Here is an 11954-nt window from a genome sequence, read left to right on the forward strand (position 1 = left end):
CCACCTTGAATGAGATCTGGTGCCCTCTGCTGGCATGCGGGCAGAAGACTGTATACTAAATAAATAAAATCTTTCAAATAAATAAATAAATAAATCTTTGAAAGAAAGAAAAAAGAAAGACAAAAAAAACAGGTTCTCATGGATTCCAAAATGGCTTCAAACTTACTATGTTGCCAAGAATGACCCTGAACTTATGATCTTCCTTTAAGTCAGTTTCTGTTGCTCTCACCTTCAGTCTCAGATTATTCTTTAATGGATTTCTGAAGCACAATCACGGTGAATTTACTCAATTACAACCAGCTTTAAAATTGGTTTGGGAGAGAAGACAGGTAGACTTTGCTTAGTCTTATCCAGAAATGGGTCCCCATGATTTCTCCTATTTTCTTCTCCTGCTTTATCTTACCAAAAAAACTACACAGATGCTCAAATTTCATTTTCAAAGTTCTACTTCTATCCCAGCCCTCTTGGTTGGACAAGGCACCAAGTATCTAGAAAAGAAATAATGGGTACAGGCATTCCACATACTGTGAGTTTATACCAGGCCCTACTGGGCTCAGACTGACTGCTGAATACATCAAGTGCTTTATTCAGAACCAACAACTTTTCCATTCTTTTCTTTCTTTCTTTCTTTTCTTTCTTTTTTTTTTTTTTTTTTTTTGGTTTTTCGAGACAGGGTTTCTCTGTGTAGCTTTGGAGCCTATCCTGGTACTCACTCTGGCCTCGAACTCACAGAAATCTGCCCACCTCTGCCTCCCGAGTGCTGGGATTAAAGGAGTGTGCCACCACCACCTGGCTAACTTTTCCATTCTTACCTTATGGTATGGGTTTAGTGCGACCTGCTAGAATGGTCAGTATTACCATTCTCCTTCCCACTCAACAGGCCAATTCCCAAAATCTCCCTGAACTCAGTCTAACCTAGTCCAGATCAGAGGATATGTATGGAGCTGAACAAACACTGCTCCTGGGGAGGAAGCTGATAGAGACTGCTGCAGAACAATGTCTTGAGCCTGGTGTTCTAGTTGCTAGACTATCAGGTCCTTGGGAGCTCTTTCTTATTACGTAGCCCCTTTTTGTTGGGAAGATCCAGAGTCTATTCCCAATATGATGCAGAAAACCACAAGCAATCTGTTTTCCTAGTTATTGTAGACTAGATCATCCACTCTAAGCAATTTCCTTAGCTGTCCTAAGCTAGAGCAGTCAGAGCTGAGTTTGGCATAAAACACATCTGTAGGAAGCTCCTGTTTAGTGAATAAACCACGGACCATGTAATGGTTAGTTTTGAAGGTTGACTTTTCACAATGAAGAATCATCTGATAAAGCAGTCTTGGTGAGGGATTGTTTAGATTAGGTTGGCCTGTGCGTATGTCTTTGGAAGATTACAATGAATTTTTTGATTTTTCAATACAGGGCTTCTCTGTGTAGCCTTGGCTGTCCTGGAACTCACTCTGTAGACCAGGCTTGCCTTGAATTCATAGAGATCTGCCTGCCACTGCCTCCCAAGTGCTGAGATGAAAGGTGTGAGCCACCACTGCCACCCAGCTTTATCATGAGTATGTTAGTCAAGGTAAGATGATACACCTACTGTGGGTAGCACCATTTGTGAGGCAGAGAATTTTTAGCTATGTAAGAGTGGAGAAGGTAGGGCCAGAAATGGTTCAGTGGGTAAGAATGCCTACTGTTCTTGTAGATGATCTGAGTCTGTACCCACACAGGCAGTTTCACAAACACCTATCACTCCAGCCCTAGAAGATCTGAAACCTCTGATCTCTCAGAAAACCCACATTCACACACAAAAATAAACATACACACATGTACACACAATCAAGCAAACACAAGCTATAAAAGGAGCATCGTTAGGAGGGGAGGAAATGAGCTGAGTGCTAATGTGCTTGCATTAATTTATCATTTTCTGCTGTTGACTGTGGATGTAGTATGTCTAGTTGCTTCAATTTCGAGGCACTCTGACTGCCCTGCAACAATGAATTGCAACCTGGAACTGTGAAAAAAATAAGCCCTTTCTCCCTTAGAAAATCTGCTTTTGTCACAGTATTTTACTGCAATAGGAAAGGAAATTTAAAAAAAAAAAAAAACATCAACACCAACCTCTCCTAAGTACTGACTTGTGACAGGATTTAGAACATGTGGCTTGAGTGTCTTCTAGAATGCTGCACCTTTTTTGCCTTCTTATTTTAAAGACAAGGTCTCACTATGTAGCCCTGGCTGCCTTGGATTTGCTATGTGACCAAGCTGGCTCAAATTCAAAAAGGTCTCCCTGCCTCTACCTTCTCAATACTGAGATTTAAGGTGTGTATCACCAGGCTCAGATTCCACCTCACTCTGCCAAAGCTTAAAAATAACCCACGACTGCTGGGTAATAGTGGCACAAGCCTTTAATCTTAGCACTCAGGAGGCAGAGACAGACAGATCTTTCTGATTTTGAGGCCAGTCTGCTCTAAAGCACAAATTCCAGGATAGTAACACAGACAATATGAAAAAGTGCCAGACTCCAGACTCTTTTTTTGTCTTGTGAGACAGGGTTTATCTGTGTAGCCCTGGCTGTCCTGGAACTCACTATGTACTACAGGATGGATTTGAATTCAGCCATCCACCTGCCTCTGCCTCCCAAGTCCAGGGATTAAAGGCATGTACCGGCCAGGCGTTAGTGGCACACCTCTTTAGTCCCAGCACTCAGGAGGGAAACGCAGGCGGATCTCTGTGAGATTGAGGCCAGCCTGGTCCAGAGCGAGTGCCAGGATGAGCTCCAAAGCTACACAGAGAAACCCTGTCTCAAAAAACAAAACAAAACAAAAAACAAAAGGTATGTACCACCACCCACTGGCCTGACTCCATGTTCTTACAAGATGGAATCTGCCTCACTCTCCAATGCTATAGGTTAGAATATTCATAAAACACCAATATTCCCACAGTACCTCAGTTTCCAATTCCACTGATTCACACATGGCTGAACTCTTTTTTTAAAATGATTTTTAAAAAAGATTTTTATTTATTTATTATGTATAAAGCCTTCTGCCTGCATGCCAGCAGAGGGAACCAGATCTCATTCAAGGTGGTTTTTGAGTCACCATGTGGTTGCCGGGAATTGAACTCAGGACCTCTGGAAGAACTGTCAGTGCTCTTAACCGCTGAGCCATCTCTCCAGCCCCATGGCTGAACTCTTAATACTTACTTATGCCTGAATTCCTATCTGGTAATTCATGTCAGTAAATATTGTCACCTTGATAGCGTCTGAAAATTCCAAGGAGACAAATCTCAGGGCATAACTGTAAGGGAGTTTCTAGACTGTTTTGAGGTGGGAAGACCCACCTTCATGTGGGTATCACCATTCAATGGACTGGGGTTCCAGAATGAATAAAAAGTAGAAAGAAACGGCATTCATTATTTTGTTTCCTGACAGCAGATGTAATATAACTAGCTGTCTCATATTGTTACCATCCTGACATGATGGACTGTACCCTCAAACTGTGACAAAATATAAGTTCTTCCTTTCTTAGGTGGCTTTTATGAGGTATTTTGTCACAATGAACAGAAAGGTCAGTAATATATATCTCAGCATTCCCTTGAAAGATCCTTCCCACAACTGATAACTCTAAACCAAGTCTCTCAGTCACCACAGTCACTGCATTAAAAGTCTTTAATGAGGTCTCACCTCTCTCTCCTGGAATGTTCTCTTGCCATTTCCCTCCTCTTCTGTCTTTCCCATTCTCGGCGAGCTTTATCTTGTTCTTCTCGATGGCGCTTCCGACGTTCATGCTCTCTTTCTTTTTCTTTCACTCTAGCGTGCTTCCCTAACGAGACAGGAGCATCATGTAAAGAAGCTCAATTTATTCCAGGCAGCAGTTGCTCATGCCTTTAATTCCAGCACTCAGGAGGCAGAGGCAGGCTGATCTCTGAGTTTGAGGACAGCCTGGTCTACAGAGTGAGTTCCAGGACAGCCAAGGCTACACAGAGAAACCCTGTCTCAAAACCCCCCAAAAAACAAACAAAAAGAATGGAACCAGAGATGAATCTGCAGCTAAGAATGCTTGCTGTTCTGAGAAGACCTGTGTTTGGTTCCACATCAGGAAGGTCAAAATGACCTGTAGCTTCAGCGGGAAAGACTCCAATGTCCTCTTCTGAACCAAATATGTATGGCATACATGGGTGCTTGAATGAGTTTATGTGCACCACATGCATGCAGGTGCCCTAGGAAGCCTGAGCATATTGCATTCCCTGGAATGAGAGTTACAGGTGGTTGTAGGATGCCCAACATGGGTGCTGGGAACCAAATCCACATCATCTACAAGAGAAGTGAGTGCTCTTATCCACTGAGCTATCTCAATAGTCTTGATTTTCATCTTTCTTAGTGTCATATCATGACATATTATTTTCATAACATAAAAAATTCACCATTCATACGCAAAACAGAACAAAATTCTTCCTTTTAATAGACTCTACTATTGTGTATGTGTGTGTATATATATCTCCATATTAGAAAGTGTTAGAGAACTTCAATTCCCAGCATCCACATGGCTGCTCATTACTGTCTATAACTCTGTTCAGGGCATTCAATACTTTCACACAGACATACACCCAAGCAAAACACAAATGCACATGAAATAAACTTTGAAAGATACACACACACAAAAATAAAACAACAACAACAAAAACATATTAGTAACTGCAGTTATAATAAGATTTAAATAGGTCTCAGGATCTGTTTTCCTCATACTCCTGAGAACCCCTTGAAAGATAAGTATGCAGAAAATGTCTGTAATCCCAGAATTTAGGAGGCTGATGGAGGAGCATCTCCAGTGCTGATGGACAGGCTGGGCTACCCAGCAAGATCTTGCTTAAGAAATAAAAAACCACATCCTGGTATAGGCCCAAGATCAAATCTCTCAAGTCAAATCTCTTAGCTGGACTTGACCCCAACACCCATTATTATTATTATCAATTTTTTTGGTATTTTCACCTATACTCACTAAATGAGAGCAATTGTATATACAGACAAATGACTTCTAAACAACGTGAAAGGAAAGAGAAGAAAACGTACACATATCAGAAATAAAAAGAAAGATATTCCAAAGTCTACAGTGAGTTTATGCTTGTGGCTAACATTTCCATTCATCTTCACTTTTAGATACACACTGAAGAAGGCAGATCACGACAGAAGAAACAAAGAGCTGTGACTATCACATGGAAGAAAAGAAAGCAAAGACTCTCATACCTCCCTCTGCTGAATGGCTACGATGTCTACGCTTCTCTTTTCTCTTCTCATCTTTTCTGTGGTGGGCTTTTTCTTTCCGAGACATTTGCTGGGGTGGTTTAATGGCCAGAGAATCATCTTCCTCTCCTCTGAAACAGATGAGAGACACACCAGGATGGCAGGTGCAGAGAACCAGGGTATACCCAAAGAAAAGAAATATTCCCAACAGAATAAAGTCAACTCCAACCGTCATTTAAGGAAATCTGAAATTGAAGCTATTATAAGATTTAGAAGAAAAATATAAGAAATCAACCTTGTCTGTAGAACAAAATTGTCTGTCTTTAAGGAAGGGGATGTCCATTTGTTCATTTTCTTGATTGTGGTAATGGTTTCATGGCCAAGTAAGAACGTGTGAGATCACACATTATCTGTAATTCATTTAGTCATTTATACTTCAGTTAAGACTGCTAAAAGTCCTGTAATTTTATCAACATTATCAAAGCCAAAAGTTCATTTAACAGTACCTTCAACTAATTTTATAAAACCAAGACCCTGAAAAATTTACTCTGAGCTGCTCAAAAAAAAAAAAAAAAAAAAAAAACATGCCATTTTAACTCTTGATTTTATTTCCCTTACTTATTATGTAAGACAAGGAAAGGAAACAAATGATATAAAATCAAAGTCATCAGACATAAACACAAAAACCAAACATACAAAATTTTATACATTCATTTATGAGTATGAATGTTTTCCTGCATATATGTATGTGTACTATATGTGCACATGGAGGTCAGAAGGGGGCATTAGATCTTCTGAAACTAGACTGACAGATGGTTGTTTTCCATAATGAGCATATGGTGCTAAGAATCAAACCTGGATGCACTGTAAGAGCAACAAATGCTCTTCACCACAAAATCCTCTCTCCAGCCTCTAAACTTTTTCAAAGTATTACTGAAAGAGACTGGCTAGAAGGCTAAGTGATTAAGAGCTTTTGTTCTTCTTGAAAAAGACCAAAATTCACTGCCAAGGAGACACACTCTCTCTCTCTCTCTCTCTCTCTCTCTGTATGTGTGTATGTGTGTGTGTGTGTGTGTGTGTGTGTGTGTGTGTATATATATATATATATATATATATTCAAACACAAAAACAGAAACAAAACTCATGTTTTCAGTATTTTACAATTCTGCATGGAATGTATTCACAGCTAATATGGAGCACACATGGCCTTGGCCTGCAGGTTAAAGATGCCTACTACACCACCTTACATTCTCTCACCTGTCTTCCATAGAATCCTCTCTTCTATATGGTGAGTTCCTGATGGTGATTTCCATTCGGTGATCTCTCAGCTCCCCCTCCTCAAGGGAATCCCTTTTGGAATCCCGGTCATCTGACTAAGAAAAGAAAAAAGGAATCATTAAGACATTTTCTTATATATAGCCTTTCTAATTATTGAAACCTATCCTGTTACGTAGCTCAGGTTGGCTTTCAACTTGAAAACTTCTGCCTCAGCTCCAAAATGCTGAGATGGCCTTACCCTACTAAACATACATACATACACACATATATGTATGTTTGAGAAATGGTCTCACTATATAGCACTGGCCTGGCAAGTTCCTGAGTGTTGGGATTAAAACTGAAGTTTGCTGAACAACTTTTCTTCTTTTCTTTTCTTTCTTCTTTTTTAGAGACAGGGTTTCTATGTGGATTTGAGGCTGCCCTGGAACTACTTCTTGAAGACCAGGCTGGTCTGGAACTCAAAGAAACTATGCTACAATTTATTTATTTTTTTTTAATTTTTTTTTTTTTTTTTAGCTTTGGAGCCTGTCTGGAAATTCACTCTGTAGACCAGGGTGGCCTCGAACTCACAGAGATCCACCTGCCTCTGCCTCCTGAGTACTGGGATTAAAGGCTTGGGCCACCAAGGCCCCGGCAAATGTTAGTTTTTTAATAAGTCAAAATTAACACCTAAGTTGGATTTTACACACCTAATACATCATTTGTATTTACATACACATTTCAAAATGGTCTCTTTCTAATCTTATTAAAAGAAGTACTTATATCTAATTACCCAAAACCTGTGACTATGTTATCATTCAAACCAAGGAAGTTACAAAGCACTCTACAAACACACTAATAACCAACTTGAGAAAAATTAGTCTCGTTGCAATAGTGATTCTAGGTTCGGAGCATTTTATTTTTTAAGGAGATATTCTCATTTAGAGACAGCTTCAGGGAGCTAGAGATGACTCAGTGAATAAGAGCACTGGCTGCTCTTCCTGAGGATCTGGGTTCAATTCCCAGCACCCATAGGGCAGCTCACAATCGTCTGTAACTCCTATTCCAGGGGATCTGACACCCTGACACACATGCAGGCTAAAACACCAATGCACATTTAAAAAACAAAAAAACTAGATACAGCTTCAGTGTGTTATCAATGTACCTTCAATGTCAACTGAGTAAATGAAAGTTTTTGTGAGTTTTAAAATAGATTTTGGGCTCACCTGTGACATTTGGAAGTACAAAAGAACTTCACCGAAGAAGCGTTGTTCTAATGGAAAAATGAGGGCAAAGAAATTAAATCTCCTTTAAGAAAACCACTTACTTAAAAAACATAGCTTACATTTTTTAAGCGTTTTATCTCTGCTTTCTCTTCTTGTTCTTTCCTTCGTTTCTTTTCCTGGAGAATTTCATCTAACGTTTTCACTTTCCAAGAGTCCTTTTCATCACCCATTTGAGTTAAAACACTGCAAAAAGAAAAATAATTCAAGCAACCTCGGGACAACAGAAAGCTACGGTCTGTTGCTCTGTCTTTTCTGAACCCTTCAGTCCAATCCTTGGTGTTTCAGAACAAGTCCGGGAAGTCCAGGAAGGCAGGAAGGATTCTGCCTCAATGTGATTTTCTCCGTCAGTCCTGTCAGGTTTTGGGCAACTCAGTTTACCTCGGATCACTTTTCCGTAACACGCAATCATCACCATCCACGGAATGGTGCTGCTGTTCTAGGATGAAAGACCATCCGGGTCAAAGCTCTTATTTCAGTGCCTCGCACCCAACACACTCTGCCTGAGGTGTCAAAGGGTTGTGTGAGAGAGAAAGCTCCGGGATGCGGGGAGGCCTGGGCAACAGGTAGGATCGAGGCGCGCCGTCAACCGCGGGGCCCCGGGACGGGTCCCTCTGAGGGTTCCGTCCCGCAGACCTGAGGCGGCCAGGGGCTGGCACCGGGAGCGCCAGGGCCTGCCGCCTCTACGGCCCTCAGTTCTGAGTGGAGAAAGGCTGGACGCCGCAGCAACGTGTCGCCAGCCCCGACTCTTCAGGCGCACCAGTCAACCTACATCCGCCCTCCCGCCGCCACTCACCCCTGCGCCGCTGCCGCCGCTGCCGCCGCCGGTCCTGAAGTCGGAGAAGAAACAGCGCCCGGCGCGCGCCAGGATTGTCGTCACTTCCTTCGAGGACGCGCGCTGATTACGTAGGCACAGGGGCTGGGCGAGTCGTGCGTGGGCTCTCTTGCGTACGACCCCCTCCCCCGTACCCTGCGCCCACCGGAAGTGTCCCTACTTCCGGATTTGATTCCGGCTGAGGACCGCCTCGCGTCTGACACCGCCCTCGGGCGTCTCTAGGAGATGACGTAATGGAGACGAGCCGCCCCGGATGAGGTGTTTGTGGATGTGCGCTGGGTTGTACCGCTGCCGGGAAACTGCACGGCCCTGCTAGCAGCGGGACTGATACCTTCAGGCACTAGGCAGCATCGGCCGCAGGCTGAACCGCCTTTCCGCTCGCCACGTGCCACAACCAGACACTTGTTTCTACCTGTGTAACTTATAGATATGAGGGGTTTGGGTCGGGCTCAGCGGCGCCAGGCGACACACAGTGCAGTCACGCTAGAGGCTCTCAGTTGGCCGGATTCCCCGATAGGTGCCCGGTAGTTACATCTGTCCTGACGAAGAAGTAAGTCCCTTATTAATGAAAATAACACGGAGACGAATCCAGATTTCCCAGCCTTTTTGTCTTTAAAAAGAACCCTCGTCTGAGTGGCTGTTGAACCGAATGGGTGTTTTGTTGTTTTCCTCTGCGACTGAGTTAAGCATGTAGATCCTCTTGTGTGAACCAACACTGGTTCGGGGATGTCCTGAGCGGGTTGTGCCTTCTCTCCGCGCTGGTGTTGCTTGAGTGGCCTTGGGCGCCTGCAGAGAATGCCTGGAGTGCAGCGGTGAGCAGTCAAGGGGGCCGGGCGCGGGGAGCTTGTCTGCATCTGAGGGTCTATCTATCAGTGGGCCCATATGTGAGTGGGGTGATTGGGACTGATCCTGAGTCAGTCAGTGTGTCCAGTGGTCGCTGGTGGGAGCCAACATCCAACTCCAGCTCGGTCACTCTCATTGGCTATTTCTATTTTTTGACTTGCCGAGACAGGATTTCTCTGTGTAGTTCTAGCTGTCCTGGAACTCGCTCTGTAGACCACCTCCAGAGATTAAAGGCATGCTCCACCAAGCCTGCCTCATTCCTACGGGCTCTTAACACTCCCTGTGCCTGGCTCGGGTGGGGGTAAAAGCAACTCATTAAGGGAGGGGTTCATCCACAACCTCCTGCAGTCCATTGTCTAACAGTCAGCTTTCTGCAACAATTCCGGGAACGACAGACTGCTTCTCCCGCCCCCTCACAACCACTTTTTTCCCCATGAAGAGGAATGTGGCTGCACCAAACCCTCCAGGGGTGTCCACTGCCCAGGCCCCCAGCACACTGACCATACTGGTGCCCCGAAGACGCCGATACACGCTGACACCAGCCAGGCTGCGCTGGAACCACTTCAACCTCACATACAGGTGCCACCTGAACCCGAGGACAGGTGGGTCAGGCCACAACTCAGACACTGCCTGGGACATTAAGTCTCACAATCCCCACCCGCAGGATTCTCTCCTTTCCCCGGAACCTTTTAAACCCGGAAGAGACAAGGCAGGGACTGGCTGCCGCCTTTCGCATGTGGAGTGATGTTTCCCCATTCCGCTTCCGTGAAGTGGCCCCTGATCTTCCCAGTGACCTCCAGATAGGTGGGTGACAGAAGTGCTCCTGACCCCACCCAGCCCCCACAGGTGTTACTGCAGCCTTGTTTCCCTAGGTTTCTACCCAACCAACCACACCGACTGCTTGGTCTCTGCTCTGCACCACTGCTTTGATGGTCCCACAGGGGAACTGGCCCATGCTTTCTTCCCACCCCATGGTGGCATTCACTTTGATGACAGCGAGTACTGGGTCTTAGGCCCCACACGCTACAGCTGGAAGAAAGGTGATCCAACTCCTTGGTCTGGCCTCCTCCTGGGGGCCCCCATTCTCTCCACCACGTGGGCTACAGAGGGCTCTGGGGCAGTAAGAATTTCCTGGGGCTGAATACTTGAGTGAATATTTGAAAGGAATTATGGTTCTCACAGGCCTCAGCCCCCCCCACCCCCCAAGTCAGGAGAGGGAGCTGGAGTTGCATTCCTGAGGGCCAAGCTCACAGCCTAGGCTGGGAACAAACTTATCTTCCTTGGCTGTGGGTTAAGGGTGGTTTGCAGCTGGGCTCCCCAATCAGTGCTGGGCCTCCTGGAACAAGACTGGGAGTGGAAGGGCTGAGTGCTCCCAAGTACTAAGCCAAGGGGCCCACAGGCGTATGGCTCACAGACCTGGTGCACGTGGCGGCCCATGAGATTGGCCATGCACTGGGGCTGATGCACTCACAGCAACACGAAGCACTCATGCACATCAATGCCACACTGCGAGGCTGGAAGGCACTGTCCCAGGATGAGCTGTGGGGATTACACCGACTCTACGGTGGGTACAACGGGGCAGGTGGGTGGGCCGATAGATAGTAGGGCTCTAAGCAAGCCCTGAGCCATGTTGCTCTCTGTTAGGCTGCCTGGACCGGCTATTTAGATGTACATCCTGGGCACGAAAGGGATTTTGTGACACCCACCAGAGGCTCATGAAGAGGCTCTGTCCCAGAAGCTGTGACTTCTGCTATGGTGATGAAGGCTCAGTGGGGTTAGGGTGGGGGTGAGGTCTCTTAGCCAAAGTCTCCCTCCACTTGGGCCTGGTTTGATGGGGAAGAAGTACTGACATGGCATTTCACCATTCTCTGAGCAGAATTCCCATTCCCTACTGTGGCCACCACCACACCACCCACCAGAATGAAAACAAGGTTAGTGAAAGAAGGGAGGAACATGACCTTCCACTGTGGGCAGAAGATCCTACATAAGAAAGGCAAAGTATAGTAAGTAACCAGGAGGGGGCAGGCATTTCTAGAGGGGCTGGGGCTGCCTGGGTATGCTGGCGGGTATATCCTGGGGGCTTGGCATAGGTAGGGGTGAAGGACCTCCCCGCCCCCCTGCAGCTGGTACAAGGACCAGGAGCCCCTGGAATTCTCCTACCCTGGCTATCTGGACCTGGGTGAGGCACAGCTGAGCATCATTGCCAACGCAATCAATGAAGGCACCTACACCTGTGTGGTGCGCCGGCACCAGCGAGTTCTCACTACCTACTCCTGGCGGGTCCGAGTGCGGAGCTGAGCCTGCCAACAGCCTCTGTGCTGGAAGTCAGCAGATAAAGCGCTTTTCCTCTGATGTCTCTGTGCTGTTTCATGGGAAGAAGGAAGGCCACCTCTGCCTACCTGTCAGTCAGTACTCCCCAGAGCAGTGGGGTCACAGCACCACCTAGGGTGTGCTGAGGGAAGAATGTGCACGGGCCCTAGGTGAGGCTTCAGTGTGAATAAGGAAGAGGCCG

At 45.7% G+C, this 11954-nt stretch overlaps 2 protein-coding genes across 10 annotated transcripts in view; one reads left to right on the top strand and one right to left on the bottom strand.

Annotated features, from left to right (window-relative positions):
- LOC118237656 (cyclin-dependent kinase 11B) overlaps positions 1-8717 on the bottom strand; it is a 32274-nt gene extending 23557 nt beyond the window's left edge. For 3 of the 9 annotated variants that reach the window (XM_035439336.1, XM_035439335.1, XM_027398538.2), the window contains exons 1-5: positions 8561-8717; positions 7827-7950; positions 6482-6597; positions 5228-5355; positions 3668-3806 (exon numbers count right to left, since the gene is read on the bottom strand). In XM_035439336.1, the coding sequence (XP_035295227.1) occupies positions 3668-3806; positions 5228-5355; positions 6482-6597; positions 7827-7937 (494 nt within the window). In that variant the 5' untranslated portion in view covers positions 7938-7950; positions 8561-8717. Of the gene's footprint in view, positions 1-3667; positions 3807-5227; positions 5356-5519; positions 5635-6481; positions 6598-7707; positions 7755-7826; positions 8532-8560 lie in introns of those variants that run through there. The other 6 variants (XM_027398545.2, XM_027398541.2, XM_027398542.2 and 3 more) reach the window with 6 other exon arrangements.
- A 311-nt stretch (positions 8718-9028) lies between these two features.
- On the top strand, positions 9029-11740 carry Mmp23b (matrix metallopeptidase 23B). The gene is made up of 9 exons (XM_027398560.2): positions 9029-9116; positions 9287-9411; positions 9882-10021; positions 10107-10246; positions 10315-10482; positions 10842-11006; positions 11087-11197; positions 11319-11445; positions 11566-11740. Exons 1-9 carry the CDS (start codon positions 9029-9031, stop codon positions 11738-11740), a joined length of 1239 nt encoding a protein of 412 aa, XP_027254361.2.
- The last annotated feature ends 214 nt before the right edge of the window (positions 11741-11954 follow it).

Source organism: Cricetulus griseus, chromosome 2 (assembly GCF_003668045.3).
Source record: "Cricetulus griseus strain 17A/GY chromosome 2, alternate assembly CriGri-PICRH-1.0, whole genome shotgun sequence".
Lineage (NCBI taxonomy): Eukaryota > Metazoa > Chordata > Mammalia > Rodentia > Cricetidae > Cricetulus > Cricetulus griseus.